A 17,168-nucleotide genomic window follows, 5' to 3' on the forward strand; every position below is an offset into this window, starting at 1 on the left:
TATCATTTAACTGATTGAAAACAAACTTCTCAAAAAATTTTACTTCAAATGGGCAGATAAGATACTGGCAGTTAAACTGGTCACAGACAGAAGAGAGTAGATATTTGCAACTGATGACACAAGTCAACCTTTTTTCTAAGGGGTCACAATTAAGCCAATAAAGGTTGGGCTCCTATAGTGTTCAACTGTTCAGCCAAATTGAGAGTCAATCACTTCAAACTCATGCTTGCAGCATGCACCTCCAGGTTGCACTATATTGAAATAACAAGTCTACTGTATGCAAATATAATGACTGACTTAGTATAATTAATTGAATGAATTCCCTCAAAGACCTCCCTTCTTCATGGATGCAATATTACTAAGGAGCCACTCTGTAGAGTGATTCTCTGAGCCAAAGCCTCTTGACAAGAAGTGTGAGTAATTCTGAGAAACAGGCTCCTTGTAGGAAAAAGGAAGGAGTGGAAAAACTGAAAGTCAAACTGTGAAGTGAAACCATCGGATGATGCTTCATTTCATCACTGTGTTGGTGTTACTCAGTGTATAAAAGAGAGAAATCCTTTGAGTTGAACCATCAGAGTCCAGACTGAAGGAAGACAGTGGAGTGTGAGCCAGCACCTGTCTACAGACACAACTATGAAGTCAGCTGTCATTGCCTTTCTCACCTGCCTGCTTGTCCTCTATGTACAAGGTTAGTGCTCCGTGATCATCTCGTCCTTTGTGATGGAGCTTGTGTTTTAGAAATGCTACAGAATAGAACTTTAAAGCTGCAGTAATCAATAATGTTATTTCCATATGGATCAAGTGACTATGTGTTATGGTAAAGGGGTCGCTGGTAGTGATGAACTGGACTCAGTTTTACTCTACATGCAGCACCAAACAGCAGAAACTAGCTGGTGAACATAGTGCAGCATTTATAAAGGAGAGTGAATGTTATGTGATGATATGTTACATGTTGTGTTTACAGGTTGTTCCATTGCCTCCATGTGGACTCAAAGAGACTAATTTTAACTATATCTTGTAGTTTAATCCATAAAAATACATCAGAGTTTAATAGTTGATTATATTTTGTAGTAATAATCTAAATGTGTAAAGTTGTCAGATAAATGTAGTAGAGTGAAAAGTACAATGTTTACCTCCGAAATATACTGAAGTAGAAATATAAAGTAGCATAAAAAGTGAATCTGAAGTCTGTTAAATTAATTAAAAGATGATCAGCAGCTAATAAGGTTGTGTTTTTTCTTCCTGCAGGAAAATCAGACAACACTAGTTCATGCAAGTGCATAGACGGTTATGTCGGCCGGATCAACACAAAGGTCATCAAGGGAATGCCAGACATATACCACCCAAGTGTCTTCTGTCTAAAAACAGAAATTATGTAAGTTCATGAGCTGAATTAAACCACATTTATGGACATGTCATTCTTCTGCATTACTCAGCTTCTCTCTAACGCGCCTCTTTCTTCTCTCGCAGTATCACAGTAGCAGATAAGAAGAAGTGTGTGAATCCAGAGTCACCACTGGGAAAAATCATTCTGAAAAACATGAGCAAGTAAGATCAGCTTGACTTCACTAACTTAGGACAACAGAACAGTGTTCATGCTCAGAGTCTTCAAGATGAAATACTGCTGTGAATGTTTCTGATCTCTGTTGCTTTATACTAATAGTTCAATGACATTTGTTGATTCAGGCAAAAGAAGAATGAAGCTGTGAGCATGACGACGACTACCAGTCAAACTAATACACAGAGTTCAACGAGTCACCACACAACATCCACCATGTAGAGCTGCTGCAGTACTTTTATCATGTAAATACAATAAGTGCTTTTCTGTTTCTGTTCTCTTAACTTAAATTGTCATTGTGTGTATATAGTAAATTAATAATTTGTATATATTCTTAATTTTTTTTGGTACAAAAAATAAAACCCCTGATTGTACTTTTTAGTGTTTTGTGTTTTGTTACACAAACTGACTTTTCATTTTTGATGAAGGCACTAAGAATTAAGATTTCTTTAACAGGGTGAATGAATAATTACTGCTACTACTACTTTTATTTCATATATGTATTTGTTCATTTTTATTTTTATTATTTCCTCTCATTATTGCTGAAATATACAGTATTGTGTGAGTGGGTGTTGAATGACCCACTGTGATGGGTTTCCTATGAGGCACCAAAAGACATGTGACAGTTTTGTCCTACAGATGGCAGCACGGCCACTAGTTATCACAGTCTGCCTTAAAGTAGTTCCATGCAACATGAAAGGTTTGCATAGCTTTGTTACATGGAGGAAAATATTAAACCAGCTCAAATAAATGCAAGGTGACGCAGCCTACCAACAGGAAACACATTTGTCTGACAATGAACACAAAAACTGTCCAGATTATGGACTTCACTGATGTTTTATTCCTCCTATTTATCCAGCCATAGAAAAGGGGGCCTGATCCTGATACAGAAACCCATCCAGTCCTTCACTGAGGCATCATTGTGAGATTGAGAGGGAAGATATGTGATGATTAACATAACAATAGACAAAATTTAGGTGTCACTGCTAAAGGTATGAAGCTCCACCTGAGAATATCCTGCCATTTATGAAGATCATATTTGACCTGATGGTGAAAAAGCCTCGAGGTAATCTATTAATAGGTGGGGATTTTAATTGTGTGATAAATGGGTCATCAGATAGAAGTCCTTTATCTCAAAAATACATTCATCAGCATCAAGTAGAACTCTCATATCGCTGGAATGGAACGGTTCGGGTGCCTGACAGTAGCCAGTCTATTGACCCGGTCGCACTGATTCCCGTCATTACAAACTTTAGGCCCAAGAAATGCCTCCCTGCTCACACAACTAGAGCTATCAGTTGTAACTTGATCCATATTACCTACAGTCATAAACAGTCTATGCAATCCATCACTCCAGCTAAGTTTGCTCTATTCAATGCTAGGTCTCTGTCAAACAGATCCTTTATCCTGAATGATCTGATCACATCACATAATTTGGATTTTCTGATTCTGACAGAAAAATGGCTGCAGACTGGGGACTGCTGCCATTTAATTGAACTCTGCCCTCCTGAATAAAGTTATTTTAACTCCCTAAGGTCCACTGGCAGTAGTGGTGGCCTTGCAGTCGCCTACAACAACCTTTTTAATTGTAAACATATCACTATTGATAATTTTCAGAATCAACTGTCAAAACCCTATCTGCTGTATCTCAATCTACCGTCCCCCTAAACCAAACAACAGCTTTTTCGCAGAGTTCTCTGAATTCCTATCCTCCATTGTTCTCAACCATGATAGAATTATTCTTGTAGGGGATTTCAACATCCATGTTGATGATACATCCAACCATTTTGCTACTGAATTCCTAAACATTACTGATTCTTTCAATCTGGTGCAGCATGTTTCTGGTTCAACACATAACCGAGGCCACACCCTTGACCTCATTTTTACTCTTGGCCTGACTATTAATTCCCTCTCATTGATTGATCTTGTCTCTGATCATAAATGTATTCTATTTGACTCCTACATCCAGGCAACTGCTCCAAGTCAGAAGCGAACAGTATGTTCCCGCATTTTTAATAACCAGTCTGCTTCAAATTTCTCATCTATTTTCTCTGATTTATATAGTGGCCATATTCAACCGTCTAACATTAATGATTTGGTCAGTAATTTCAATAATCTGTGTTCCTTTGCGTTGGATGCCATCGCACCTTTCACAACCAGGTCAGTAGCAGCTACCAAATCATCACCATGGATAAATGATGCTATCCGTAGCTGTAAGCAGGAATGCAGGAGGGCAGATGGAAAAAGACAAAACTCAATGTTCACTTCCAATACATGAAAGAACTTTTAACATACTCAATCAAAAAACCAAGGATGCAAGATCAGCTTATTTCTCAGACTTAATTACCGCTAATAAACACAATCCTCGAGCTCTGTTTAAAACAATTAATCAGCTTGTACAACCTGCTACTATCTCTGCCACCTCAACTGAAGACTGTGAATTGCATTTATCATTTTTCATCAACAAGATCAATAGCATTAGATCCAACATTGTGCTGCCTTCCACCACTTTTGATCCACCTAGTAGTGTTTCAAATTTACTAACCCATTTTGCCCCAATTACCATGCAAAACCTTATAGAGACAATTTCTCATCTGCGCCTGTCCTCCTGCAATCTTGATATCTTACCCCCCAAATTCTTTTTGGAGGTCCTTCCTATCATTGGCCCTGCTGTACTCACTATTATAAACACGTCCCTCACCTCTGGTTATGTCCCTGATCAGTTTAAGACAGCCAGTGTCTGGTCTGGTTTTCGTCAAAATCATAGTACTGAAACTGCTGTTATGAGTCATGAATGACTCTATCCTCATTAATCGACTAAATACATGTGTTGGTATCTCAGGGAAAGCTAAGTTTATGTCATATTTGTCAAATAGAAGTTTTTCTGTCTCTATGGGTAACTATGTGTCCTCATCCACTCCGCTGCTATGAGGGGTGCCCCAGGGGTCAATACTTGGTCTAATTCTTTTCTCTTTGTATATGCTGCCCTCGGGCCAGATAATCAGTCGCTTTGGTTGTATATCCTGTCATTGCTATGCAGATGACACTCAGCTATATTTTTCTGTAAAATCAGATGATTTTGGCAACCTAAACACTCTCCACAGCTGTTTAGCTGCGATAAAGGACTGGATGTCTGTCAACTTTCTTCAGTTAAATTCTGACAAAACTGAGCTTCTCATTTTTGGCCCTGAAAATACTGCTAAAGGCATCATTCAGCATATTGGCCCACTTGCCCCCTATGTCAAAACTAACGCCAGGAATCTTGGCGTTATATTTGACCCTAAATTGAAATTTGAACACCATTTCAATAAAATGGTTCAATCCTGCTTTTTTCAACATAGGAACATTGCAAATCATCATTTCACATCATTCATGCCTTCATTTTTTCCCGTCTGGATTGCTCCCTTTTCACTTGCCTTAGCCAAGCTGACCTGTCACGTCTTCAGCTTGTACAAAATGCAGCTGCGAGGTTATTAACTAGGACTGGCCGCAGATCCCACATCACTCTTGTTTTAGCCTCACTGCCAGTCAAGTTCAGGATTGATTTCAAGATTCTTAGGTCTTCCAACCAAAACCTGTTGGCCATACCACGTACCAAACTAAAAAGCAAAGGCGACTGTGCTTCCGTTGCCCTGGCACCCAGACTTTGGAACAATCTCCCCACTTCCATCAGATCAGCTGAATCTGTTGACTGTTTCAAAAAACACCTAAAAACCTCCTTTTTTAGAGTGGCTTTCTCATAACATTTCATAAATTCAAGTGTGTGCTCTGGGTGATGGCCGTACGCTTGCTGTGTTCGTATGTGTGAGATGTCAGTATGTGTTCTTGAATGTGTCTTTCATGGTTTTTGTGTCCTATTTTCTTTGTGTCCCAATGTCATTGTAAAGCACTTTGTAACCTGTGTTAAAAAAGGTGTTATATAAATAAAGTTTTACTTACTTACTTACACACACACATATAACAGCAAAAAAATAATAAACAGGAATAATTTGATGAAATTCATTAGTTATGTCTACGTTAATCTGGAAAACTCACACTACATATTCCAGGACTGACTATTTTTTTTTAAACTGGTCAATGACCTGAAGAGGGCAATAGACTGTCAAATAGACAATATAACGTTATCTGACCGTGCACCGTATCCATGCAAAGAAGTAGGATTATCCACTACCTGCAGTAAATGAGGCTGAACTCCTCCCTGAACAGGGTAACAGACGCCATCTCCTGGCTTCTCAATTAACAAAACAACATGGAATTACTACAATTATTTTTTTAAATTATATACTGTATCTGTCTTTATTGAACTATGAACAAAACACTATTGTGATAGTTAACTGATGTCACATAGTCTGTGCACAGGTTACTTGCTGTCCAGGAACACAGATATTTTACCCACATTTAGAAGTCCACACTCAAGTAACTCAAACACTCCAACTTCCCCACACTACAGTGGAAAAGGGGAAATGGTGATTCTGAACCAACACACCAGATGCTTTATATGAATTTACAGACAACTAACTAGGCTTATTGGCTATAGCTATATTTGTGGCTATCAGCTAACACAGGAGTCCATTTTGATTAGAAGTCAGTCAGCTGATGTAGAGGCTATAACATTACTGACCTGGTGAACAAATTTCTTCAGAACACTGCAGAGGAAATAAAAATAGAAAATAAAACACAGTGAGCAGCAGCTGATGTGCACACCTCTTGTTGATATTGATGAGTTCAGGTTCATCCCACACAATGAGCCCTGCATGTTTCTTAATTAGCTAATGTGACTAACGATGCAGAAAACACAGTACTAGTACCATGGTTTAGCAGACAGTGGTCTGACACACTGCTGTTAAAGGATCAGTTTGTGAAATTACTTATTGATTCTATGTAGTTCACATATGAACTAAAGTTACTATAGTCGACTGCTGTTTCCTGACTCATTGTACTACACCTTCTTTAATTATTAGCAATGTCTGCAGAGCTTGTGGCTGCTGATATCCAGAAATCTGAAAAGGGAATTAAATTGAAATTGGATATTTAATGTAAGACTATCTCAGGTGAGAAAAACCACTACCTCAGCAGTCAGTCAGTTTTAATTCATTTACATGCAAGCAGGGCCAAAGACAGCAGATTTTCTAACAGCCTGTGTGTCTGTTAGAGGCTGTGACATCAGTATCACATTGTGCAATGCACAGACACAGAGACTCACACAGTCAGTCCACACGTGTCCAAATGTGCAAGAGGAAAAGCCAGACAAGTGAAATTGTAAATGTTGACCCCTTTTAGCACTTTCACATCCCATCCATAACTTGATATCTACATTACAGTTCAGAAGGGGATCCATTGGCCCTGAGTCATCAGGAGACACTGCAATGTAAAGCTGTGTGTCATCAGCATAGCTATAGAAATGTATGCCATGCCTCCTTCTGAAGTTTCCAAGTGGCGGCATGTTAAGATTAAAAAGTGTTAAATTGAACCTTGAGGAACACCACAATTCATTTTATACCTTTCAAATGAACACTAGTACATGCTCGGTGTGTTAGATTTGAATCAATTAAAAAAAATCACTTCCTCAGCAATTAGTCAGTCAGTTTTAATGCATTTACATACAAGCGGAGCCAAAGATAGCATGTTTTCCGACGTCCTGTGTGACTGTTAGAGGCTGTGATGTCAGTATCACATTGTGCGATGCACAGACACAGAGACTCACAAAGTCAGGCCACACATGCATCCACATGTACAACAAGCCTACATCCTGTTGAGCAATGCTACTGTGATTTGGCGAATTTCTCTTAAAAGACAGGAAAGAGGGAAGTAAGGGAAATAAGTGAAACTGTAAATGCTGACCCCACTTTGCACTTGCACATAGCCGATTCAGCACAAATGTAAATTTTTTTTTAATGTTTTGGTCAAGCAAAGCCCCAAACCCCCCACCCCGAGTCATCGGGAGACACTGCAATGTAAAGCTGTGTGTCATCAGCATAGCTATATAAACGTATGCTGTGCCTCCTTCTGATGTTTCCAAGTGGCACCATGTAAAGATGAAAAAGTAGGACCTAAAATTTAACCTTGAGGAACACTACAATTCATTTTATAGCTTTTAGAGGAACATTAATCCATGCTTACAAAACAATCTCTATCGGTGAGGTAAGATTTGAATCAATTCAAAACAGCACCAGAGAGACCAATCACACTGTGAAGTCTACCTAAAAGAATCAAGCGATTTACTGTATCAAAGGCTGCGCTTACGTCCAGTAGTACTAATACAGAAAGTATTCTTCATATCCATCTTGGACCTAAGGTTGATTACAACCTTCACTAGTGCTGCCTCAGTGCTATGATTGGCCCTGTTCATAGTATCATTTAACTGATTGAAAACAAACTTCTCAAAAATTTTACTTCAAATGGGCAGATAAGATACTGGCAGTTAAACTGGTCACAGACAGAAGAGAGTAGATATTTGCAACTGATGACACAAGTCAACCTCTTTTCTAAGGGGTCACAATTAAGTCAATAAAGGTTGGGCTCCTATAGTGTTCAACTGTTCAGCCAAATTGAGAGTCAATCACTTCAAAGTCATGCTTGCAGCATGCACCTCCAGGTTGCACTATCTTGAAATAACAAGTCTACTGTATGCAAATATACTGACTGAATTAGTATAATTAATTGAATGAATTCCCTCAAAGACCTCCCTTCTTCATGGATGCAATATTACTCTGAGCTAAGGCCTCTTGACAAGAAGTGTGAGTAATTCTGAGAAACAGGCTCCTTGTAGGAAAAAGGAAGGAGTGGAAAAACTCAAAGTCAAACTGTGAAGTGAAACCATCGGATGATGCTCCATTTCATCACTGTGGGGGTGTTACTCAGTGTATAAAAGAGAGAAATCCTTTGAGTTGAACCATCAGAGTCCAGACTGAAGGAAGACAGTGGAGTGTGAGCCAGCACCTGTCTACAGACACAACTATGAAGTCAGCTGTCATTGCCTTTCTCACCTGCCTGCTTGTCCTCTATGTACAAGGTTAGTGCTCCGTGATCGTCTCCTCCTTTGTGATGGAGCTTGTGTTTTAGAAATGCTACAGAATAGAACTTTAAAGCTGCAGTAATCAATAATGTTATTTCCATATGGATCAAGTGACTATGTGTTATGGTAAAGGGGTCACTGGTAGTGATGAACTGGACTCAGTTTTACTCTACATGCAGCACCAAACAGCAGAAACTAGCTGGTGAACATAGTGCAGCATTTATAAAGGAGAGTGAATGTTATGTGATGATATGTTACATGTTGTGTTTACAGGTTGTTCCATTGCCTCCATGTGGACTCAAAGAGACTAATTTTAACTATATCTTGTAGTTTAATCCATAAAAATACATCAGAGTTTAATAGTTGATTATATTTTGTAGTAATAATATAAATGTGTAAAGTTGTCAGATAAATGTAGTAGAGTGAGAAGTACAATGTTTACCTCCGAAATATACTGAAGTAGAAATATAAAGTAGCATAAAAAGTGAATCTGAAGTCTGTTAAATGAATTAAAAGATGATCAGCAGCTAATAAGGTTGTGTCTTTTCTTCCTGCAGGAAAATCAGACAACACTAGTTCATGCAAGTGTTTAAACGGTTATGTCGGCCGGATCAACACAAAGGTCATCAAGGGAATGCCAGACATACACCACCCAAGTGTCTTCTGTCTAAAGACAGAAATTATGTAAGTTCATGAGCTGAATTAAACCACATTTATGGACATGTCATTCTTCTGCATTACTCAGCTTCTCTCTAACGTGCCTCTTTCTTCTCTCGCAGTATCACAATAGCAGATCAGAAGAAGTGTGTGAATCCAGCGTCACCACTGGGAAAAATCATTCTGCAAAACATGAGCAAGTAAGATCAGCTTGACTTCACTAACTTAGGACAACAGAACAGTGTTCATGCTCAGAGTCTTCAAGATGAAATACTGCTGTGAATGTTTCTGATCTCTCTTGCTTTATACTAATAGTTCAATGTCATTTGTTGATTCAGGCAAAAGAAGAATGAAGCTGTGAGCATGACGACGACTACCAGTCAAACTAATACACAGAGTTCAACGAGTCACCACACAACATCCACCATGTAGAGCTGCTGCAGTACTTTTATCATGTAAATACAATAAGTGATCTTCTGTTTCTGTTCTTTTAACTTAAATTGTCATTGTGTGTATATAGTAAATAAATAATTTGTATATATTCTTAATATTTTTTGGTACCAAAAATAAAACCCCTGATTGTACTTTTTAGTGTTCTGTGTTTTGTTACACAAACTGAACCTGTGCTTACCTTCACCTCTCAATAGAATGTGTTCACACTGAGATTACAGATAACTAAGAGACAGTAAATACAGGTCCAGTCCAACGTTTGGACACACCTACTCATTCAAGAGGTTTTTCTGTATTTTTACTATTTTCTACAACATTGTAGAACAATACTGAAGACATCAAAACTATGAAATAACACATGTTGAATTATGTAGTGAAGAAAGAAAGTATTATCTTTCATATTTTAGATTCCTCACAGTAGCTACTGTTTGCATTCATGACAGCTTTGTACACTCTAGACAATATCTTAACCAGCTTCATGAGGTTGTCGCCTGGAATGGTTTTCAGTTAACAGGTGAGAGGTGTACAACGTGCGGGAAAACTCAAAATTATCTGTATACTTGAAACATTTAGAAGTCCAGACTTGAGTGACTCAAACACTCAGCACTACAATGGAAAAGGGGAAATGGTTATTACTGATTCTGATCACCAGATTTGTATGGAATGGTAAAAAACCACAAATAAACACTGTACATTACACCTGCCAAAGATAAGGGTGGTATGGCACTCCCAAATTTAAAAGATTATTGTCATGCAGCAGTAATGAAGTAGTGTGACAAAGATTATAGTGCAAAATGGAAAGATATTGAGATGACTGTAGCAGAAATTCCAATCCAGTCCCTAATTGGTAATATTAAATTAGTAAAGGTATTACAAGATTCAATAGACTCAATAAGTTCCCACGCACCGAATACTTGGTTTGATCTAATTAAACAGCAAAAGAAGAAAGGGAAGTGAGACTGTTGAGCTGTTTTGCTTATGATAGTAGATTTAAACCAAGTTTGAATGACCAAAACTTCAGAAATTGGGAGAGAAAGGGGATTATAGCAATGTGCACAATAACCAAGAGTGGAGATATAATGAGTTTTCAGGAGTTGAAAGAGAGATATCTCTCTATATAAATCAAGGAATCTCTGTCTGCATGTATATATGTATGTATGTAAGTTTGTATTTCGAGTATCTCAAGAATCATTCATCCAGTCTATTTCATACCTGGCAGGTGGATTGCTGGGGCAACGAGGAAGTGCGATGCCGATGTGAAGTTGTTTGGATGAGCGGTTCTCAAGAAATGTATAAAAATACCTCATAAATAACATTTATTTGCTTCCTCTTCTGCCCGTGCAGTCAATGAATAGAAATACGGGCAGTGCCATTCTGCCACTGATAGCCTGCGTGTGAGGTGTTTAGGGAACATCAGAAAATTGTAGTGTCTACCAATAGTCTGTGTTTAGGGGACGGGCACAACTCTCTCTAGGTACTGAGAAATCGGCCCGTTCCAAACACGCACATTTTGACAGGCACTGCACTACTGGATTAGAAAATTTGGTATTTCATTAGATATTTACAGTTCAAATAGTTCAGTACAGCATAAAATAATAATCTCCGACAAAAGACAACAAAGTAAGTAGCTAGAAGGTCATTGACCTCAGTAACTGTTGTAAACACAGCTCCAAAACTGACAGTTTCAGTTATTAGGAAACAAAATGCTGATTCATCATTCATCTGACTGATTCATCTATTAGTCAAACTGTTGTATTGATCTGGCTTTAAGTTTATACAAATTAATTCCCCACAAATCATTTGTCTTATATTACAAACATTGATCTATAATCAGCACCAGAATCAAGATTTGTTTTTAAGATAGAGACTGATTGGTCCATCTATCATCTATATGGCCCACATTTACTTATGTGTACAATTTATATGCACTCATCTCATTTCAGGTCAGTGTAGAGAAATACAGCAATACAGACAACCACCTACAGTGGAAAAAAATCCCAGGTGTAGAGTAAAGTCCCTGCATGTTTTGAAGGCAGACAGCACAAGCCTCAAACAACAGACTGGCTCTTTCTTCAACGCCCCAGGAATGCTGCCCAATAATATATAAGTGAGAGTCCTAAACTCCTCACTGACCAGACCAACTAAACAATCTGCTGCAAGAACCAGCAAGATAGGAAGAGCAATTCACACCCTAGTGTCAACTGATTTGGATAAAAGACCCATCCACCAAAAAGACACCTTTGTGTCCACATGTGCAACAACCCTACATCATGTTGAGCAATGCTACTGAGATTCACAGAATTTCTCTTGAATGACAGGAAAGAGGGAAGAGCCAGACAAGTGAAAATGTAAACGTTGACCCCACTTTGCACTTGTACATGACCGACTCACCGCAAATTTAAATTTGTTTTCATATATTTGGTCAAGTAGAGCCCCAACCAATACATAAAGTTCAATTAAAAGCTAGATTAAAAAGATAGGTCTTGAGTTTGCTTTTAAAAGTATCAACACTCTCTGCTGCCCTCAGGTCTTCAGGAGGCTGTTCCAGAGACGAGGACCATAATAATGAAAGGATGCTAGAGGGTTCTAGAGGGTTCATAGGCTGAAAGCAAACCTGCTAAATAGATAGGACCAAGACCATAAAGAGCTTTTTAACCAATAAAAGGATCTTACAATCAATTCTGAAGCAAACAGATAGCCAGTGCAGAGACTTTAACATTGGTGTAATGTTTGCTCTCTTTCTGGTCCTTGTCAACACACGTGCAGCTGAGTTTTGAAGGTATTATTCCAGTTTCTAGAGATGTGGTAAATATATAGGTCAACGGCTTGATCATTGAAGAACTAATTTTGATGATCAAACATGGCTTGACCTCTTCATGACCATTTCCTTCTCCATAGGACAATCAAAGCAGCAGGGGTTGTGGCCAAGTAAGTTGTCTGTCCACTGACCATGGTCGCTAGCACAGATCTCTGGTTACCACCACTAGGGGGCGCTGAAGCTTGTGGTCTATATTCTATATTGTCTATATTCTTATTGTTGCACTGTATATTGCATCTTGTGTGTTTATACCAAGATAGTAATAAATCTCTCTCTCCATGGAGTCATTGCAGACATATTGTTCAAAACCATTGACACTTACTTGAAAGAGGCTGATCTGAAATGGGAGGACTGTGTGGGGATCTGCACAGATGGGCTCAGTCAATGGCTGGTAAACGAGGAGGGCTGCAAGCCCTAATCAGGAGAGCCCTGGACACAGTCCTTCCTTTTGCCACATCCTACCTGTTTCAGATCAGGACAAAACACAGATCAAAGCTGCACATTGAAGATGAGCTAAGAGTGGCAGTCTCACAGCTGAATCCCCAATTGGAGAAAATCCGCAGCACAAAACAAACCCACACCAGTCACTGAAAAGATTGCAGAATTATGATTGTAATTCTTGCAGAGAGAATGTTCAGCTTTTTGTTTACTCTCAGAGTCAGTAAATGAGGCAATTTTACAAAATCTCTTGAAATCAATGAACACTGTTACCAAGTAAAATATTAGCTGCAGCGTCACTTTTAATGCTTCCACTCTAAAAGTAACTTGTTCCTCATTTAGTTTTCTTTAAAAGAAGTTGCAGTTCTGTATTAACTACAGACAATGTTTCAAATAAATTTCAAAAAAATCTACAAAAGGGGAGCCCTGTAGAAAAGGTTTGATGGAGAAGGAGAAATGCTTTGATGGGGGCTTTGGCATATCAAGTAGTAGACTATTAAATCTATTAATGCTGAAATAGTCACAGGATTAAGAGTCAGAAGTTAAGAGATAAAAAAAATTTGAATCAGGATCAAAATGCTCCATAAATTGTGTGTGTGTGTGTGTGTATTGTGTCTATTGTTCAGAAGTCAGCGGTGTAGCGTTGTTCTGTCTAGACCTCAGAGCAGGTTTCTAGGATGGTGGGTTAACAATGAGTATCTCTTACCGCAGGTAGGCAATCTCCCCCTTCTCCATGGCAGCCCTCATAGCTGGAAGAAGTTCTTTTCGCTTCTGTTGAACACCTTCAGGAAAGTCCTCATTTATAAAAACGTTTGTGCTTTTCAGGGCTTTGCTGAGGACTTCCAGTTTGTCCTTATAAGGCAGAAACTTGACAATGATGGGCCTGGCGGAGGATGGAAAAAGCTTCCCAGTCCTGTGGGCCCATGCCAACTCAATTTTGTGTCTATCTGTAGCTTCTCCGACAGCAGCTTCTTCACTTTGTCCTCAGAATGAAATCATTTTTCACTTGACCTTGTATATAATCAGTTTTATCATTGAGTGAGATGAGACTTTTGCAGACTGTTTCCACATCATGCTTAGTATCTTTGTAGATATCACTCCACGTCTTGCAGTGGTTTTTAAAGTCATGAGATTCCCTTTGAGTGAACTCCAGACTGACCCTGAGGTCACTTCTCTCAGCAGCTCCCCAACTCGGTTGTTTGAGCAGTCAACAAAATTTCCACACAGGATTTGAAGTTTTTCTCCTGTTGTTCTTGACAAGTTTTATAGAAGTCCTTTTGCTGCTCAAGTAATTCACACACCTGAGCTGTGGAGATAGTCTCCTCTGGATTGTTACTGGAACTTCCTTTAGGTGGAATGGCAATATTAACATCAGGTCCAGTGAACCACTAAACCCAGAATAAGGCCTACAAGGCCAAAGGCCTGGATGATCCAAGTCTAACAAAATTATATGTCCAGTGCTGGATTTCTGGCCCAGATACACGATAAAGTTGGTGAAACCTCTGTTTGACTCTGTTTGTATAAGTAAACCAAAGACAAATTAAGAATTCAAGAGATATTAGATAGATAGAGTCCAGTTAATCCCACAGGAGTCACAGAGGAACACAGCAGCCCTACATCCTGTTGATCAAAACCACTGTGATTTGGGAAATTTTCCTTAACTCTCACAGGAAAGAGGAAACAGCCAGACAAATGAAACTGAAAATATTGGCTCACTTGGCACTTTTTCGAGACTAAGAATACAAATATATATATATATTAAAAAAACAAAGTAAAAATCACTCTGTGGTGAAATATATAATGATTGAATAAGTATAATCAATTGAATGAATTCCCTCAAAGACCTCCCTTCTTCATGGATGCAATATTACTAAGGAGCCACTCTGTAGAGTGATTCTCTGAGCCAAAGCCTCTGGACAGGATGTGAGAGTAATTCTGAGGAACAGGCTCCTCGAAGGAAAAAGGAAAAAATAAAAGTCAAAATATGAGGTGAAACCATTGGGTCGTGCTGCATTGCATCACTGTGGAGGTGTTACTCAGTGTATAAAAGAGAGAAATCCTTTGAGTTGAACCATCAGAGTCCAAACTGAAGGAAGACAGTGAAGTGTGAGCCAGCACCTGTCTACAGACACAACTATGAAGTCAGCTGTCATTGCCTTTCTCACCTGCCTGCTTGTCCTCTATGTACAAGGTTAGTGCTCTGTGATCATCTCGTCCTTTGTGATGGAGCTTGTGTTTTAGAAATGTTACAGAATAAAACTTTAAAGCTGCAGTAATCAATAATGTTATTTCTCATATGGATCAAGTGACTATGTGTTATTGTAAAGGGGTCGCTGGTAGTGATGAACTGGATTCAGTTTTACTCTACATGCAGCACCAAACAGCAGAAACTAGCTGGTGAACATAGTGCAGCATTTATAAAGGAGAGTGAATGTTATGTGATGATATGTTACATGTTGTGTTTACAGGTTGTTCCATTGCCTCCATGTAGACTCAGAGGGGCTAATTTTAACTATATCCTGTAGTTTAATCCATAAAAATATATCAGAGTTTAATAGTTGATTATATTTTGTATTAATAATCTAAATGTGTAAAGTTGTCAGATAAATGTAGTAGAGTGAAAAGTACAATGTTTACCTCCGAAATATACTGAAATAGAAATATAAAGTAGCATAAAAAGTGAATCTGAAGTCTGTTAAATGAATTAAAAGATGATCAGCAGCTAATAAGGTTGTGTCTTTTCTTCCTGCAGGACAATCAGACACCACTAGTTCATGCAAGTGTTTAAACGGTTATGTCGGCCGGATCAACACAAAGGTCATCCAGGGAATGCCAGACATACACCACCCAAGTTTCGTTTGTCTAAAGACAGAAATTATGTAAGTTCATGAGCTGAATTAAACCACATTTATGGACATGTCATTCTTCTGCATTACTCAGCTTCTCTCTAATGCGCCTCTTTCTTCTCTCGCAGTATCACAATAGCAGATCGGAAGAAGTGTGTGAATCCAGCGTCACCACTGGGAAAAATGATTCTGAGAAACATGAGCAAGTAAGATCAGCTTGACTTCACTAACTTAGGACAACAGAACAGTGTTCATGCTCAGAGTCTTCAAGATGAAATACTGCTGTGAATGTTTCTGATCTCTGTTGCTTTATACTAATAGTTCAATGTCATTTGTTGATTCAGGCAAAAGAAGAATGAAGCTGTGAGCATGACGACGACTACCAGTCAAACTAATACACAGAGTTCAACGAGTCACCACACAACATCCACCATGTAGAGCTGCTGCAGTACTTTTATCATGTAAATACAATAAGTGCTTATCACAATAATTTGTGTATATTTTTAACATTTTTTGGTACCAAAAATAAAACCCCTGATTGTACTTTTTAGTGTTATGTGTTTTGTTACACAAACTGACTTTTCATTTTTGATGAAGGCACTAAGAATTGAGATTTATTTAACAGGGTGAATGAATAATTACTGCTACTACTACTTTTATTTCATATATGTATTTGTTCATTTTTATTTTTATGATTTCCTCTCATCATTGCTGAAATATACAGTATTGTGTGAGTGGGTGTTGAATGACCCACTGTGATGGGTTTCCTATGAGGCACCAAAAGACATGTGACAGTTTTGTCCTACAGATCGCAGCATGGCCACTAGTTATCACAGTCTGCCTTAAAGTAGTTACATGCAACATGAAAGGTTTGCATAGCTTTGTTAAATGGAGGAAAATATTAAACCAGCTCAAATAAATGCAAGGTGAGGCAGCCTACCAACAGGAAACACATTTGTCTGACAATGAACACAAAAACTGTCCAGATTATGGACTTCACTGATGTTTTATTCCTCCTATTTATCCGGCCATAGAAGAGGGGGCCTGATCCTGATACAGAAACCCATCCAGTCCTTCACTGAGGCATCATTTTGAGATAGAGACGGAGGATATGTGATGATTAACACAACAATAGACAAAATTTAGGTGTCGCTGCTAAAGGTATGAAGCTCCACCTGAGAATATCCTGCCATTTATGAAGATCATATTTGACCTGACGGTGAAAAAGCCTCGTGGTAAACTATTAATAGGTGGGGATTTTAATTGTGTGATGAATGGGTCATCAGATAGAAGTCCTTTATCTCAAAAATACATTCATCAGCATCAAGTAGAACTCTCATTACTCAATCTGCACATCTGGCTAAAAGGCTACTGCAGATCACTGGG

General features: G+C 38.6%; 3 protein-coding genes across 5 annotated transcripts in view; 2 read left to right on the forward strand and 1 right to left on the reverse strand.

Moving 5' to 3' along the window:
* Positions 1-17,168, reverse strand: part of LOC122968417 (putative leucine-rich repeat-containing protein DDB_G0290503) — a 635,740-nt gene that overhangs the window by 461,873 nt on the left and 156,699 nt on the right. The window lies entirely within an intron of this gene.
* LOC122969045 (C-X-C motif chemokine 2-like) lies at positions 8,432-16,325 on the forward strand. 3 transcript variants are annotated; one of them, XM_044334631.1, is made up of 5 exons: positions 8,435-8,570; positions 9,131-9,257; positions 9,353-9,430; positions 9,569-9,689; positions 16,248-16,325. In XM_044334631.1, exons 1-4 carry the CDS (start codon positions 8,516-8,518, stop codon positions 9,660-9,662), a joined length of 354 nt encoding a protein of 117 aa, XP_044190566.1. In that variant the 5' UTR covers positions 8,435-8,515; the 3' UTR covers positions 9,663-9,689; positions 16,248-16,325. The 3 variants fall into 3 exon arrangements, with proteins under 3 accessions (XP_044190573.1, XP_044190566.1, XP_044190558.1); XM_044334638.1 differs by lacking the exon at positions 16,248-16,325 and having other exon boundaries at positions 8,432-8,570; positions 9,353-9,424; positions 9,569-9,814; XM_044334623.1 differs by lacking the exon at positions 16,248-16,325 and having other exon boundaries at positions 8,436-8,570; positions 9,569-9,814.
* On the forward strand, positions 15,003-16,325 carry LOC122969185 (growth-regulated alpha protein-like). Its single transcript, XM_044334751.1, has 4 exons — positions 15,003-15,127; positions 15,689-15,815; positions 15,911-15,988; positions 16,127-16,325. Exons 1-4 carry the CDS (start codon positions 15,073-15,075, stop codon positions 16,218-16,220), a joined length of 354 nt encoding a protein of 117 aa, XP_044190686.1. The 5' UTR covers positions 15,003-15,072; the 3' UTR covers positions 16,221-16,325.

This window comes from Thunnus albacares, chromosome 2 (assembly GCF_914725855.1).
Source record: "Thunnus albacares chromosome 2, fThuAlb1.1, whole genome shotgun sequence".
In the NCBI taxonomy this organism is placed as follows: Eukaryota; Metazoa; Chordata; class Actinopteri; order Scombriformes; family Scombridae; genus Thunnus; species Thunnus albacares.